The sequence below is a fragment of the Ictidomys tridecemlineatus genome, chromosome 8 (genome assembly GCF_052094955.1).
Source record: "Ictidomys tridecemlineatus isolate mIctTri1 chromosome 8, mIctTri1.hap1, whole genome shotgun sequence".
Classification (NCBI taxonomy): domain Eukaryota; kingdom Metazoa; phylum Chordata; class Mammalia; order Rodentia; family Sciuridae; genus Ictidomys; species Ictidomys tridecemlineatus.
The window spans coordinates 98,106,142-98,124,616 of NC_135484.1; the positions used below are offsets into that span (position 1 = coordinate 98,106,142).

Here is an 18,475-nt window from a genome sequence, read left to right on the forward strand (position 1 = left end):
TTCATTTATATTTCCCTTAATTTTTTATTATGTTATTATTTTAAAGCCCACATCAAAACATCAAAAATATCATCTAATTACTTTTGATAGTTTTTAATCTTCATTATTGGTCACATTTTTCTTCTTCATTTGTCTCATAATTTTTAAATGTATACTAGAATTTTTATGACAGCTTAAAGACTGCTTTTAAATTATTATTATTATTATTATTATTATTATTATTATTATTATTATTATTATTAATGAAAAGAAGGCTAGCACTTTCTTCCAGGTACATATTTCAAGGGATAAATCACCATATCTGTATCATCAGAAATTCAATGAGGTTAGGACTGGAGAGAAGCTTTTGTCCATAGTTGGTTTTAAATGTTTTATGAGTATGTGTTTTTTTCTAGGTTCTTCAGGTAAATCTGTTCCCAGGCTCTGTGATGCTGCAGGAGATTTCTCCCTGCCTTTCCATTCCTTCTCCTTAGCTCCTCACTCTATTCTCTCAGGAAATAGTCTATAGGAAGAAATGGCTGTGTGTTTGGGGTTCCTCTGGATTCCCATCCAGCTGGATTTTCTTTCTCTTAGAAGTTTTCTCAGCCTGTTACAAACCCAATTCTCAGCTTAAGCCCCGACCTACTAAACTCTCCCAAGACAGAAAAACTCCAGATTAATATCTCTCATTTCTTTTAAAACACAAGTTTGGAAAACTATGCTGTTATTATCTTCCTATTTAGTGGAATTTATAGCTTGTTGTTATTTATTATATTTTATTCAGCAATAGAAGCCATCCAATTATTGTATTATAATAAAAATCCTATTTTGTAGGTCTATTTGTAAATATTTTGAAACATCTGTGTATAAGTGGGAAAATAAAACTTGCCTGAGTTTCTTAGTGCTCCTGCAAAAAGTCCTAGAATCATGACAAACAAAATGTATATAATATAAAAATAAGGAATGTTTGCTTTCACTTGTCTTAGAAATATTTACTCTCTGCATGCCAGGGGAATTAAATCTAGAGTCATTTGTCTAGTTAACTAATCTGATCTGAAGAGATATTGAAACTCCTTATCTCCTCTAGAGAGCTAAAGAGAGCACAAACAAGGTCCTAAATTAAGCCCCAAGGTGCCAGAAGTACTGGAACATTATCTCCCTCAGTATTTACATGTCAGAAGGGAAGAAACCCAGTATTTGCACACATTATCTCTGGAGTTTATCTAGCTCTCAGAAAGACATATTTATGTTTCTAAGGGTGAGGGTGAGAACACAGGATCCTTTCCATCACATCTTAATAGAATAAACATTTTGTTCTTTTACTTTGGGAAAGGAGGAAACTATCTTTCTTCAGTATAAAACTGGAGATAATCCATTGTTCTCTGTCCCTCAGTTACAGGACACATACTGCTAGCTTCATATAGTACTTTCACCGGCTCTGATCAGATCACTTACATGACTATTGTGTGGGTACCCACAATGCAATGCTGTGATGATCTTCTTCCTACTAATCTGGTTCTACTATCAATTACAAATGCTTTGCTTCTGATCCAGGTGTTCTGTGTGTGTGTGTGTGTGTATGTGTACATGTGTAGGATAACATCTCAGACATTTTATAACTTTTTTATACAACAGTTCTATAAAACTTAAAGATTTCATATTTTCATTAAATCACTCTTAAGTTTTACAATAAATTAAGATTACCTTAATGAATGGACTAACTTTTCCCAAGTGCACAAAACTATTCACTCACTCAATGACTATTGTTCATATTCTCACTGTTTGTCACCCTAATTTTGCCCTTTGGATACATTGCTGAATAAGGCAAACATGCCCCTAATCCAAGATGAGTATACATGAGTATACAGTGTAATAGAGGAAGAATCCAGCCAAAATGTGCGACGTAAAAACTTATTGCAAATTTCTGTCTGATTTTTATATTCCTGCAACTTACATTCAACAATTTATCCAAAAGAATCACAGCAGAAGGAAATCCTGCTTTCACCCCATGAAGTAAAGTTTTCATTGAAAAATGCTTGATAAATAGTACTTCAGAATTGATAGTAGCTACAAAAAATGATTGAAAAGGGTGGTGTGTAGGTATGTAGTAAATAAATCACAGTGAGCATGAGCACAGATGTGTAGTGGCGGGTGGGGTACATATACAACACCTATAGGCTCTGGTTAGAAATTGTCAGAAGATACATTAGTCAAATAATGTATCTTTTTTATAATCATTTATATTAACCATTAGACATTAATTGTTATCTACTAAAAGTTTTATTTTAGTGAGAAAAATATTTTTAAAATCTGTTTTTGTTTAAAGAATCTTTATACTTAAAACATAATAACTTTATATATCAACCAGACAATTGTAAGGTATGGTCACATACTTAAGGGATTAATTATAGGAATTACTTTATTATGAAATCTACCAAGTTATTCTGGTGAGTATGCATACTGATACCCAGTGTTTTGTAAGCTACAGCACACTTTGTACTGTGTATTACATGTTGTTAGAGAATTACACTTGCAGCTATTGACAAGTAACATTACCTAGACTTTATACTATTTCTGCAATGAAAGTAAATAAAGACTTGAGAAAATTGTCCAAATTCATAATTAAATGAATGCTTGCAATATCACATTCCAATATTTTTCAAGTTACTTCTTACCTATATTTTATGCTTTTTTGAGGCTAGACATTGGTTATTCCTTAATAAAAATCTAAGTGTGTGTTATAATTAGCAAAATTTTTTTTAACTTCTAGAAAATATATATGAATATATAGTACTATATACTATATATGATATAATATAAAAAGAAATCAAGTTGATTGGCATATGCATATGCATATATGAAAAAGCTTAAGCATTATTTTAACATAATCAATTGTCCTATTGATTTTCAATTTGAAAACAAAATATTGATTCTTCTTGTACGATTTGAAATAAGAAGACTTGAGGAAAACCCTCATTATAGTGTAGATTACTTCAGTGAACTTTGTGCTAGAGAAGACTCCAAAGTTATGAAAAACTGAACAGAGACTTAGGATGTGACTATATAATACAAAGCAGAGAGCAGAGGGACCCAACAGTCTACACTTCACAGCAGAAATTCAATTAATAAAAGTTACATACCCAAAATTTTTCTTTCTTCTGTTGTGCTCCTCTCAGTATGCCCCATCTACAAATAATAATAATAGGCATTAGTGTTGTTATGAATGTTTTATTTGTATGCAGTTTATTGTCATTTAACTTTCATTTGCCCTACTCTGTTTAAATGAAGATGTTATCATTGCCTTATGGAAAGTCTTTGTATAACTTTCCTCTTTATTCTAACATCATTTATGTGCACATAGAAGATTCATCTATATCCAAATACTTTGAAATATAATTCATTGACCAAAAGAGAGATGTCCTAAGGCACTGGGGTACAGTGATTTTCAAGTACTTAAATATTGCCCCTCTCTATCTAGCCCTCTGAAATGCTATCCTAAAAGAAATAAACAAAAAAAAATCTTGAACACTACTGATGAAAATCATAATGGAAATGTAGATAATTGTTGTAGATTAGGAACTTTATATAAAATATTTATATTCATGTATTCTTTAATTAACTGGTAATATGCCAAATTTATATATCCATCAGTATATATGTGTGACTATTGAAACTTACGTTTCCAGTATTAATTCATTTCCTTTTTGTTTTTTTCAGATACTGGGAATTGAACTTGGGTGCTTTACCACTGATCCTTTTTATTTTGAAAAAGTGTTTTACTAAGCTGGCTCAACTTGGGATCCTTCTGCATTAACTTCCCAAGTTGCTGGGATGTACCTTCCGTTCATGCCTGACAGTACTGGTCCATTGTCAGTGCAGCATATAACAGTTCATAAGGAACCTAAACTTTTAATATTTAATTCTATTAACAGAGTTAATGGACATTTGTCCAAAATCACATAGTAGGAAATGTTGGGCTAGGAACCCAATGTTCTTGTTAACATATTATATTGCTCTTTTCCTTATATAATCTCCAACTGCAGGATGTCCTAAACAACACTGGTTTTTATAGAGAAAGCACATTGAGTACCACTTTCATGGAGTTTGAAGTATTGTGAGAATATAATTAATTCTGCCATTTGTCATCTCATTACCTATTCTTAATATCCCAAATCCCATCATCAGAGTTCCTTTGCACTAAACTATGACCCACCATTACACTACAACCATTCCTAGGGAAAATAAACAAGGAGAGAAATGAATTACAGTAGATGGGGTAGAGAGAGAAGATGGGAGGGGATGGGAGGGGGAATAGTAGAGGATAGGAAAGGCAGCAGAATACAACAGTTACTAATAGTAATTATGTAAAAATGTGGATGTGTAACCGATGTGATTCTGCAATCTGTATTTGGGGTAAAATTGGGAGTTCATAACCAACTTGAATCTAATGTATGAAATATGATATGTCAAGAGCTTTGTAATGTTTTGAACAACCAATAAAAAAAGAGATACACTTAAAAATGTATTTTTCAATATGTCAGTTTGCTGAAGTATGTCTTTGATGGAATTTGGAATAGAAAGATGGTATTATAGCAAAAAGTTACTTTCTAAAGATGACAGGAGGTCTTCTGAATCCTTTATCATAAAAGCAAAATAGACAAAAAAGTGATAGGATGGGAAAACTCTAAAGACAAACTTTGCACAAATTTCTTTTGTCTTGTTTCTGATACAGAGTGGTAACTGTACTGATCACATTTCTTTTTGTGCTTTACTACACTGTTTAAAATGTTCTGGGCAGCTTGTGTAAGTCGGGTTTGGTTCAATTTTCAAAACCATTTCATAGTTTTATAAGTGATTTACATTTTTGCAACTTTTCTTTAAAAACTCATTACCACTGGAAAAAAAATTGATCAGTTATAATATAAGTGCCCCCAAATGTTCAAAGCCCATTGCCTATTTGAATTAGTAGACCACATCTGAAATCTTCAATTACTTATTTTCTATTTATTTATAAAACAACTTTCAATATAATTTCCAAAATCTTTACTAGTCAAACTTTCTTTTCAGATGATCTGGATGATCTTTCCAGGTGATCTCACACAAAGCCATTTGCATAAAATATAAAATCCAAGGCTAAATCAGAACCATCTACAGACTCATTCAGTGCTGAGATTATACACACAGGGCAGAGACTTCATATTATCTGAGATTCCAACAAATAGGGTAAGAAGTTATGGAAAGTCCTGCTTAAACCACTATGAAGACTCCTACTAAGAAAGATCTCTCAATTAAGAAACAGCTATCCAAGCAAGACAAGCTTGGCCCAGTTATGAAGCCTTGGTCTAAAGGGAAGAATAGCAACTGAGACTCCAATTTCTTGTCTATCACTCAGAGCTGTCCAAGCTCAGCTCCCACATTGGACTTGACTAAGGTAGGACTTAGGAAGGGACTCAAAGACTTGTCATTAGAAACTAAAAGAGCTATTTCACTAAATACTGTATTTTGTGGAACACTTTTAATAACACTCAAATAAAGGATAAACCAAAAGTGATCAATGTTTCTTTCCCTCCTTGTAAGACTGTTCAAACTTCTTGAACTCTAGTGTACTGAGAGTGAAGTACAAGAGGACAAAATAGTATTTAATAGAGGAAAGAGGAAAAAAATGAACAAGAAAAATATACCATAGAATAAGTGCTGCATTTACAAATATAATCATTTGATATAATCCCAGGGACCCTCAAAAATATTGAGATAATATTTAAGGGATGAAGAGTCACAATATCATATGGGCTTAAGATTCAGCAACATGAAAACCAGACATAATTCCTCTATCAACAAATTAAAGACACAGGAAACAAAACATTTCATCACAAAGGGGAAGAAGTATTTTGTAACATACTTGTGTAATTTTTTTAAATTTTAGGATTACTAAATAAATTATATGTGAAATAAATTGTCTTAGTTCAGGGGCTTTTAAGAAATATGAACTTCTTTCCACATGCCAACATATTCATTATGTTTCCATATAATTCATTGTGATTATCTAAAAATATTTTTGATGATGTAAAATACTGCAATAATTCCTATCTTACAAATCTATCAACTCTTTTCCAGAAGCATGTTTATTATAACTTTAAAGTGCTTATAAGACTAATTTATTTTTAAAATAATTTTATTTTTAAAACTTTTTATTCATGCATATAATTTATGCAAAATAGTGAGTTTTGTTATGTCATATTTATGCATGCCTATGACAATTTGGGCAATTCCATTCCCCAGTATTTCCCCCTTTCTCTCTCCTCCTGCCTCTCCAATTTTCTTGCTCTATTCTACTGGTTTTCCTTCTATTTTCACAAAATCCCTCCACTTTTTTTTCTCTCTAGCTTTCATCAACAAAAGAAAACATACAACACTTCTGTGAGTCTTGCTTATTTCCCTTAACATAATGCTCTCAAGTTCTGTCCATTTCCCTGAAAATCACATAATCTTGTTTTTTATGGCAGAATATTAATTCTTTTTTATACATACCACGTTTTCTTTAACCATTCATCTGTTGATGAACACCTAGACTGGTTCCATAATTTGATTATTATGGATATTGTTGCTATAACATGGGAACACAGATATTTCAAAATAATTCTTCAATTCTTTTGGATAGATTCTGAGGAGTGTATAGCATACAGTACTTTCATTTTTGGGGGGGGGGTTTAAAATAATCACCATACCACTTTCCATAGGAGCTGTAATAATTTACATCCCAGTGACCATGTGGGTTCCCTTTTTCTTGTATTCTCACCAGCATTTATTGAACAATACACTCATTTTAAACTAAGAAAGAACATCAGGATTCAAATTATTATAAACCTTTTCAAAATGGACAACAAAATAAGTTAGTCAAGTATTCAACTAGAAGTGAGAGAAGAAAAGGAAAGTAAGGCAGTTGAATAAACTTAATAGTTTTAGAGATTTGCTTGTAAAAGAAACATTTAAAAAAAGAGTGTTAACCATTATGCAAAATTCAAATAGGAAAAACATACCACAAACAGAAAAAAATATCACTATAGAAGACATTGTTCAGTTCACCTATGTTATAGTCTCTGGGTGAAATGACAAGCAAGATCCATTCATCACAAAGTTTAACATTTGCACTACGACCCTGGACTATCACTTCTGTCTCTCATCTTCTGAAGACAGTTCCTAAGATGGTAAGCAAGTATCTCAGAATTACATTGGGGTGTTGTAAAGAAATAAACCTGTGGATGGTTTTCTAAATATCCCATGCTCTGAAAGACTAGAAAAAGTCACTTTGTCCCAAATAATTTCCTTTTGGTATTATAGAAAAATTTATGTGGTTCAAACCTTTATTCATATAAGGTTGACTAGTGCAAAACAAGATTGCTTATTCACTTTAGAAGAAAATTTATATTTTCTTAATCTGTGGAAAACATTTTTTCTTAATATAGTTAGTTATGTATGTTTCTGAATTGTGGACTTCTACTGACATTTATACCATTGGGCTGAAAATTCTAGAAATACACATATATTTCCCCAATCTCCACTTGTAAATCAATGACTATCTTTGTGGACATAATGTTTTTTGTTACATTTATATTCAATATAAAAAATAACTATTTCCCTTTATATATACCTACTAATTTTAAGAATTGTATACAAACGAGTTCAGATAGACTAGCACCTTATTTGACTGAGATTATTTCCATAACCTTGCTATGTAGGTTCACCAGCTTGAGAGATCTTAACACTGACTTTTCTTGCCTGAAGGGAATCCAATTAATTTGAAATTTATACTATTTTTTTGAATTTTTTCTACCTCATCAAGTTCAATGTTTTCAACTATTCAAGATTTATTAATACTTCTCTCAAAATTGAGGAACGCTTTGGGAAATGCTGGTTTTGAAAAAATCTGGGCAGGTCTTAGCCCATGTACCACATTCCAGGAGTGTCTTCCGGCCCTCTTTTCCCCCTGTACCAAGATGCAGGTACATCACCTCAGTGCCTGTGTCCATCAGGTTTTATCTTGCTCCTCACTTTTGAATACCTAAAAAACAGAATTCTATTTTATAATATGAAAAGCCTTTAAGGAAAGACTTTTCCTTGAAGTTCCTCAAGTAAAGCCTTACAGTACCTAAAAAGAATGATATAAGATTTTGTATTTCTAAGGTTATTGATGTCTTTATGCCCATTCCCTTTAAAAGAGACATTTTTAGATAACAACATTAAGTGATACTAAACTTCTTAAAATCCCATTTTAAGCTATGTCTAGATAGTAAAATGATCAGAACAGAATAATTAATTGGGGTGAGATTTTAAAAGATAGAGTTTTTCTCCCCTTTGGTTTTTGTAGATTTTACCATCGAGGCCCATATACCCTGTGATAGTATGATTAAACATAAGAGATAGCTGAAGATACAATTTTATTGAAATAATATTTACATTCCCATACATATCCCTTAGAAGGGAACACAGAATGTCTTATGAATTTTATCCATTAATTTCTGCCTTTATTCAACAAAGTATCATTTATTCCAGAAAAGATACATATTTTGCCTTCAAGAAGCAGAGTATTTCGTGAGAGTGATGCTGGGAAATAGAAAATAAACACAAATACAAATAATTAGAATTCACACAAGCATGTTTTATAGATGTCCACAGGTGTAGATGAATACATGAACTGTGCTGATGGCATAGATAACTTCCTTCACAGATCTGAGTAGAAGCTTTTTGGATTGAAATGGGAGTGTAGAATTTGAGGAATGATAGGTGCAAAGTCATAAGAGAGGCATGCAAAACTCTATCTCAGAATGTCTTAGGAGCAGCACTTGGTCCTGTGTGGAGCAACAATGGCAGAAGCAGGAAGTGAAGTGAGAAGAGCTGTGTAACTCAACTGGAAAGAACATACAGGGCCACCAAGCTCAGAGCTTACAATCTTGTGAGTAAGAGTCATCCAGCTATGGGATGGAACACAATCCAGAAGTGCTTTGAGAAGGGCAACTCTGGTATTAGTGTGAAGCATGGATTTGGGGAAGGGGAGAATAGAAGTAAAGGAGGAATATGTAGTTCAAGCAAAAAGTAAAGAAGTTCTGCTTAAGACTATAAAACCCTTATAGCAAATATTGTTTATTCTTTTTGACAGCTTTATTCCCAACACTAGAATAGTGACTCTCAACATTTGACTCTAAATAGATATTGAACTGGTAAATTAAAGTACGGTGGCAATGTGAATGAAGAAAAAGCCAAACATTTAAGAAATACTTAGGAAATAAAAGTGATGGAATTTGTTGATTAGTTTACATGGGCAAGAAAGGAGAAGAAAGCATCAAGGGCTACCCAAAGTTTCAAGGTGAAATTAGTAGGTCTGTCTAATGTGCAGTAGTTGAGGTGAACTTCGCCTTGCACAGAGACATGTTCCTGACAATCAGGATGTCTTAACATTACCAAAGACTGCAATTAAAAATTTGCTTCACCTTCTGTTGGGTTCTTTCTAGTGGTGGTGGTTTTGCATATTAACCTTTAAATAGAGGCATTTCAGGATCACTGATAAGGAATTCAGCTAAGGGAATTCATCAAAGAATCAAGGAAAGTTGACTGTTAAAAGAAATTCAGAAAGAGCCATTCTGCACAGTGAAAAATTCTTTTGTAATGAGAATAATTATTTTTCCATCTTATGTATCAAAATCACATTGCTTAAGTATTGAGATCCTTACAGTAAATCTCACATCCAAGAATCTAAATTTGTAAGAATAAGGAAAAAAAAGTTTTATTTTATTTCTACAGTAGGTATATCACTTTGTAGCAGAATCACCCAGACAAAACTGTTGCAATGTCTCTGAAAATATGCTATTTCTGGGGTCCTAGCACATGCCCAATAGACTGAAAACAAGAATTTCAATTTATGTTTTCTTTGTAGGCCAATTCTGTATTAGCAAATATAGATCCAAACAGATAAAAACAAAGTCTATAGATAATGTATACATAAAGAAAAGTTATGTAGTAGAGTCTAACTGAACAGGAAATTTTGGAGTAAATAGGGAAGAAATACACCAGAGAGCTTGATGTGAAACTGCAACGCTTTTTATTAAGGAAATTAATGTTACATAGGAAATAAGTATAAAGAGACCACCAGACAGGCTTTGGGTCAATAACAATAATATAATACTCTGGACATAACATTTTGCTTTCAGAGGTAAGACTGAAGATAGAATCTCAGCTCCCTGTGCATAAAGATTTTAAAGATAACTGCAGTAAGAATGAGGCAGAGATATTCAGGCTTTTATTTCCTTATGAATATTCTACCAGAGATGCTTAGAAATTTCATTTTAAAAGCTGTTCATGCCTAGTGAGTGTGGCAGTGTTGAAAATGATAAGGAGCTATCAAAAAGTGCTAATTAATGCTAGATCAAAGATGAATGGAAAGAGACTTCACAGGAAAGAAAAGAGAAATGAGAGCATTCCTTGCACCCCAAAATTTATTTTCTACTTAAGTAAAACATAAATCAAACCAAAGTTCACTAACTCTAAGATTGAGTTTATTTATTGGTATGTTCTGCCAAGAAAATACAAATTCTATCATAGATTTGAGAAGCAGATGTAGATTTTGGAAAGATTGTTTTTGCATAAAATATTGCAAGTCATTATGTATATCTAATATTAATTAATCATCCAACCAACACTCTGGAGTGCCTACATATTAAATGTCCTGCCATATCTAATACATCAAGAAGCAAAAACCTCACATTTCATATCATCTTGTAATTTGTCCTATCAAAAGAAATATAGAGAAAATTGATGAAAGGTGATACCCAGTTTATAACCTGGCCAGAATGATTTGTTGTATGACAGAGATAACTATCCTTCTTCATTTAATATATTGACTGATGTGTGTCAGAAATGTGTCCAATTGAGGCTGCTCAGTGGTAGAGTGCTTACCTATCATTTTCTAGGCTCTGGGTTCAAATCCCCGTACTGAGGAAAAAAAAAAAACAAGAAAGAAAAAGAGGGAAAAAAAGTAAAAGATTATGTAAAATGTACAGGGGAAAAGAGGGAGAAAAACAAAACAAAACCATCCATTACTGTCCATGACAAGTAACTAAGTGGTACCTTATCAAGAGAATCATTCAAGGAGCACTTCAGCCTTTTGATGTTAGGAATATTAATTACTTTTTTTTTATATTCTTATAGAATTGTAGCACTGGAAGGAGACTCAGTGATCATGGTATACTCCAGGAAATGTTCAATAGAATAAATCACAATCAATGATAATTAACTAGGGTAATGTCTTCTGAAGAGCTTCTGTAATGCAGAACTTTAGCCCGTTTATATTAGGACTAGACATGGCTCAAAGAATCTTAGCTCTAGAAGGAGGCTCAGAGGTTATAGTGTACTCTGTGATTTGGCCAACTATGGCTGACAGCCTATATCTGGCCCAATGTCTAGCTTTCCTAAATAATATTTTATGGAATCTATCCTCATTCATTTAAATATTATGTCTGATGATGGCATAATTGAATACAGTCAGACCATATAACCCACACAAATAATCTGACTGTAATCTAATTTCTTTATTTCACAGAAGAGGGAATAAGGCCCCCAAAGAGTAGTACCATTCCAAGACTGTGTGGTCAAATGGCTAAATTCTCACAGGTGTCTGAGAAGCAAGTAATAGCACAGCAATCAAAACTAGGAACTGAGGAAGGAAGGAAAGAGTGAAAACATTTCTGGATATAATAAGGAAGAAAAGTACAATGGGTTTTCAATAATTTGTAGAAAATGACTCTGAGAAATGAGGACACATCTAACATGAGCATGAAATACTGTAAGGAGTTGGCCTCATGAACTCATAGAGAAGTGATGAGAGTTTGGAAGGAAGAGGGTTGCAGTTGGTCATAGGAAGATAAAGCTGGTGATGTGATGAGGGGCTGGGGCTACAAATAGAATCATATTATCTAAGATCATGAAAGAGACAGGTGTTATGGCTCAGTGGTAGAGCACTTGCCTAGCATATGTGAGACACTGGGTTCAATCCACAGCACCACATAAAAGTAAATAAATAAAATAAAGTTATATAAAAAAGATCATGAGAAATTACATCACATTTCCCAAAGAAATAATTTCCTCCTATAGTCACATTTTTCTTTTCATTATTGTCCTTGCCTATCTACCTACATTCTCATAGTAAGCTAGACAATAAATACATAAATAAATGATAAATTGAAAAAATGTAAAAGTATATCATATCATAGATAAGTCCTCATTAATACAATAATTAATATCACTTCTATTTTGTACTTTTAAAAATAATCTTGAGTGAAAATAGGTTAGAAGTACTAAAGAAAAAACATGGAGAAATCATGAATTCAAATTTTTTTTTAAGTGTATAATGAGCAGCCTATGATGTGACAGATTCACTATCCCATCTAATTCTCACCACAAGGCAGTGAGGAAAGCATTATGATATCAATGGAACTGCTGAGAAAACTGAGATGTAGAGAGTAAGTAACCTCCCAGGGATCACCCAGGGAGGACACAACTACATTTAAATCTGAGCTTGACTCCAGTTCCCTCCTATTTTCTGCTGTATAGCATTTCTTCACAATCAAGATTAGTCAGCTCTTAACATGGAGCAAAAAGATTCTCTCTCTCTCTCTCTCTCTCTCTCTCTCTCTCTCTCTCTCTCTCTCTCTCTCTACACACACACACACACACACACACACACACACACACAGAGTTTTGTAAACCATATTTTTCTAAGAATGACTTTTATAACACTCCTACCATACCTTTCCCTAAATTAAAATAAACCTTTTTCCTTTTGAAATGGTTGCTTTTTTGTTTAGTTGTGTTGTACTGTGTCAAAGACAGTTAGTTCATAGTAATAGGGGTGACAGAGTAGAACACAGCTGGTCCTTGTTAGAGATAACAAATCAGTGAAAGGACAAAGTCAAACAAGAGAAAACAAGTGGAACATAAACTGTTCTGTCAATTTGATTCAGTACTGACAGACAAGAGAGGATTCAATCAGCACTCAAATACAACAAAAATAAAACCCATTTATCAGTTCAATGTCCCACTCCACATCTACTTTCATGTCAGTACCTTCACGTCAAAAGATCCCAGCAGCCCTAGGGGACCTCCCAAGGACTTCTCTAGGTGACTGATTGATAGCTGCATCAAGTCAATGGGTCATAGTTTATTTTCTTTTATGTTGTTTATTAAGGCTCTTCATATTATTCACCTCTGTATTTCTAGCACCTAGCAATACCTAACATCATTGCTCAATAAAATTTATTAAAAGTTTGAATTGAAAATCAATGTGAGAAGTATCTATGTGAATTAAATGATCACATCTTTTTTCACCCTCCACGAAGGTTCAAATATTTTTGGAAGCCATTCAACATAATAGCCAAAAAATTTTCTTAGCCTTTATATAATTATAACTTAATAGTTTTTTTTTCCTTCCCCTTCTATCAAGTAAGTTCAATACACACAATACGGAAATATGTGAGTGTCAAAAAAACCCATATAAAAGAAATTGAATTTGTCAGGATTTAAGGTATAAATAAAGTAATTTTCACATACAGTCATAACAACACATACAAATTCAAAGGTTTAGTGAGAAGAGCTGTCATTTTTCTTTATTTTTCTGCAGACTTCCATGTCAGCAGGCTCAAAGAACATTTTCCAGTTCCTTTTTTACTTGGCTTCTCCGTATGATTACACACTACTAACCGTTCCTACTTTTTTAGAACACTTTTTCTCCCAGGTGTGAGTAACATAAAATTCTCTAGTTTTCTTCTTTCCCTGACTGGCCATTTCTCCTCAGTTCGCTTTGTCAGCTACATACACTTTCTCCACTTGACCTCTAGATGTAGGGTTTCTTCAAGCTTTGGTCCTTAACTCTCCCTTTATATATTTCCATGTTCTTTCCCATGGGCCATCCTCCACTTCCACGACTTTACTGCCTTCGAAATGCTGACCATTTTTCAATGGTTTGGCTTTGGTTGCTAAAAGTTCAATGTTTTTTACTCCAAAGAATATACATAGTTGTTTACCTGATATTTTCATTTGGATACCTCCCCAAATCTCAAACTCAATATATCTAAATTAAACTCTTGGTTCTCCTTCTATATTTATGATCTCCATATCAATAAATGACACATCTGTGCAACTTGCTGTGCATGAACGATACTTGAGAAAAACAGAATTACATGCATACTTCTTGATTACTGTAAAGACAATCTATCTTGAATCAAGAATGAACACACAGTTGAAGATTAAACCTTGGAAACATCCAACTTAAAGGGGAAAAGAACAATTACTCTTCTATTCCAATTGGTGAGTTCTAAAAGTTTTGGCAATTTAATAAGCCTAAAGAAAAGATTATTTTTAATGTACAATAGCATATTTCTGTACATATCAATACTCAAATTTATTTTTCTTTTCTCAGTTTACTTTCATTATGGTCTTTTGATTAGCTAAAACTATAGGCTTTAAATTTTTCTTCTGTAAATCGCTGCATGTGGGAAGATAAATAACCAAGCAAATGAAGAGAAATTGTGTTAGGTGACCTGCTTACAACCTGTTTGCCAACCCAAGAGCTCATGATTCACATCTGAATCTTAGCAATATTGTATATTGCAATAGTTCTTGAATTTATGGGATATCTTGTAAATTATGAAAATAAGAACTTTAAATTCAATAAAGTCAAAGATCGACTTTGTTACTTTTTTACATCAAACAATAATAATCATTATTTTAAATATATATATATACCTACATAAAATTTATATTTCATCTAATATACTATTTTATATAGGTTTCAAATGCATGATGCAAAAATACAAAACTTCAAATAAAACAAATATATTTCAAACCAGTTTTCTCTCAAGAATGTTTAGGAAGGGAGCTTAATTAGCTATGCATACCTCCCATTAGGAAGAAAAGTGTAGGAAAGTACTAAGTATTTGCAGTTGAAAGACACCATAGTACTCAAATTAAATGTTTTTGTTGTCTATACTAATCATCACACATTCATTTGCATTTGCTAAATAAGCATAGTAAAAGTGTTCATTCAGCTGTCTTAGACTTCCTTGTGCATCATAAACATCTAATTAAAACATCTGCTCAAAATTTACCAATTTGCCAGGGGTTAAACATAGCATAGCAGGGAAATGCAGGCTTAGTATTAAGTTATTATTCAAAAAGACAGAGGGGGAAAATGATGAATGGGGAAGAACAAGTGTTGGCCCTAATAAACTGTGTCAGATAATTGTGTAATCGCCCTTATTAATGCCTTCTGCTCCCTGAATCCTTGAGATTTATGTCTGTAGAAAATGTGGGGAAATACATCAGAACTTCAGTTATAAAGTATTAGTTTGATGCTATTTTAGGGGGCAAGTATTTTTATAGATAGATACATGGATGATGACAGATGGATGATGAAGATAGATATGATGGATCAATCAATCAAAGGTTTATGGTAACAAAGTAGTATGACAACATTATTAGGAACCTAATGTAGACAATCATGGCTTTCAGTCACACAATAAGGCCGTCTCCTTATCCTGTAAAATATTACTTACTTATTATTGCCTGATTATTTTTCTCATAAATATTTTAAAAACAACACCAATAATAAAAGGATATTAAAGAATCATAAAATCAACAAGACTAGAATTACTACAGCCTCTAGCCCAATTATTTTTCTATTTTCTCTAAATCCCTAAATCCTCTCCTTTTATACCTTATTAAGCTTTCTGTCATTTTAGTAGCACATCAGCTTCTGTGTCCTAGCCACTTTTTTTTTTTTTCTGACTCTTTAAGGCAGCCAGCTAGAAAACCGTCAGTATTGGATGAACTCAACTCCCTGTCTTTCATGTCCAGCTGCACAGTTGGCCCCACTGCAGAAAGCACACCAGAGGGCAGAGTGGCACTGCTGCCACTGCATGGCAGGCCTTGGGGTTCCTCTGGTCTCCTCCCTCTCCTGAACATCTAGATGGCCATTGAAAATCCTCTTTATTTTCAGCAAAATTCTGACAAAGCATTCCTCTCACCACCTCTTCCTTCTACAGGTAACCTCAGCTTTTACTTCCTGGAGAGATCAATGACACAATGTGGTAGGAATTTTCATCAATATACCTCATTCTAAATGCTAAGACTTTGTCATCTAACCTCACCTTCTATCCCAGTACAGAAGAGTCACCACATAGTCCCTTACAGGATCCATTTCTACACATACTCTTTGAATTCCAACCCTTACAGCCTTGCAGATTTCAAAGAAATCTCACACTGACTACTTTTCTTTCTATTATTCTTTTCTGTTAACTTTCCTGGCCTCTGCTACTCTGTCTTCTGCACACATCATTTTGTGGTCCATCATTAAATACTGGATTTTCTCATGACTTGATCTCAACTATGATTCTATTTAATCTCATCCATCTTTAAACCTTATATCCCCTGGCCTTGAGATCAAATGTATCTATCTGCTTGTTCTGTCATTCACTTGTGTTTGGAATGGGGGTGCTGGGAATCTAAACCAAGACTTCATGCGTGCTAGGTAGGAGCTTTACCACTGAACTACATCCCCAGTCCTCATCTCATGTCTCAAAGTAATCCTCACGTCATCAGGCCCAATAGTGCACTCCTTCCCTATCACCTTGTATGACACCACTCCTCATCCAATTTATGAAACTATGATTCTAAGAGTGAACCATCTTGGACTCTTCCCTTACCATGCTCCATTATAGCCCCACATGATGTCCACTAGCTTTTCTTCTTAACTATTTCTTGCTCTACCCATATGTCCCAAACTTTTTCACCATTTTACTCAGCCCAAAATATTATTAGTTATTTAGGGTATCAAAAGCTGCCTCTTTTTATTACACTCTTTATAGTCAGAGTAATATTTTTAAAATGCAATAAAGTTCAAGCCATCTTCCTACTTAAAAAGATTAATAACTTCCTGTTATTCCTTAGATTATTAATCAAATACTTAATATCCTTCGCTGAAATCTTTATAATGGCCTCCAAATTTTTGCCTCCTGAGATTCAGCAAACACAACCTTCTTGTTCACAAAATGTCTACATTGTAGTCTCAGGGCCTTGAAACAATCTGTTCCCTTTGTTTTTATGCAATTCATAAAATCTCAGCTCAAACTTTATTTCTTTTTATCTTTCCTTTATAAAAGGTCTCATAATTTCACATTTTTATGTGTTTTTATTTAATGTCTAGTACTCAGTATTGTACCAGGAACACTGTGGATTAGCTTTTAATATTTGTTGGGCATACAAAAAAGAATAACTTAGAAATCATTCTATTATGCCCAATTTGAAGTCATATAATGGATTTATATCAAAGTTTACATAAATTTCTGATTCACATTTTGATGATTCACTTAAACCAGATTTCTTCACAGTAATTATTGGAAACATAACCAATTTATATCATTTTGCAATGGTATTTTTTAATGTATTTGCTGGGGGTATTTGATTCAAATTTTTTTAAAACTGTAATCATTATCCAAATTATACTTGGAAATATTTCTTTGTTATTCTTAAATCTGTCAATCTTTGGCTATTCTAACATTTGTTTACCTTCTGGCCTACACCTCACAATAGTTGGTCTCCTCTCTCTTTGAGTAACTATTCAGTATTCATATGTAAAATAAATGAACATCAAAAAAGTTAATATTTTAGTATAAAATAAATTTCAGTATAAGGACTTTGGCCATTATAAAATAACATAGTTTTCAAGTTACACATCTCGGAAAATTGGGAATGGAATCACTATTTGCCCCAGGTATCTCTCTCCTCAGTTTATCCGCAAAGGACTGAAAAACAGCATACTACAGGGACACAGCCACATCAATGTTTATAGCAGCAGAATTCACAACAGCTAAACTGTGGAACCAATCTAGATGCCCTTCAATAGATGAATAAATTTTAAAAATGTGGCATATATACACAGTGGAATATTACTCAGCAATAAAAGAGAATAAAATCATGGCATTTTCAGGTAAATGAATGGAGTTAGAGAAGATAATGCTAAGTGAAGTCAGCCAATCCCAAAAAACCAAATGCCAAATGTTTTCTTTGATATAAGGAGGCTGATTCATAGTGGGATACAGAGCAGGAACATGGGAGGAATAGAGGAGCTCTAGATAGGGCAGAGGAGTGAGAGGGGATCGGAGGGGGTATAAGGTTAGAAATGATGGTGGAATGTGATGATCATTATTACCCAAAGTTCAGGTATGAAGACATTAATTTGTGTGAATATACTTTGTATACAACCAGAGATATGAAAAATTGTGGTCTACATGTGTAATAAGAATTGTAATGCATTTCGCTGTCATGTATAAATTTTTTAAAAATCAAAAAAAAAAATACACATCAATCAGAAGCATATAAATTTGATTACGACCAGGATGTTTGTCTCTTTTATTCATGGACTTATCCCAGTCCCTAAAACAATACCTGACAC

The 18,475-nt window shown here is 33.2% G+C and overlaps 1 protein-coding gene across 4 annotated transcripts in view; it reads right to left on the reverse strand.

Moving 5' to 3' along the window:
* Positions 1-18,475, reverse strand: part of Tinag (tubulointerstitial nephritis antigen) — a 73,019-nt gene that overhangs the window by 7,386 nt on the left and 47,158 nt on the right. For 3 of the 4 annotated variants that reach the window (XM_078019859.1, XM_078019860.1, XM_005318548.2), the window contains one exon: positions 3,120-3,165. In XM_078019859.1, coding sequence (XP_077875985.1) covers positions 3,120-3,165 — 46 coding nt within the window. Of the gene's footprint in view, positions 1-3,119; positions 3,166-7,988; positions 8,039-18,475 lie in introns of all 4 variants that reach the window. The other variant, XM_078019858.1, reaches the window with a different exon arrangement.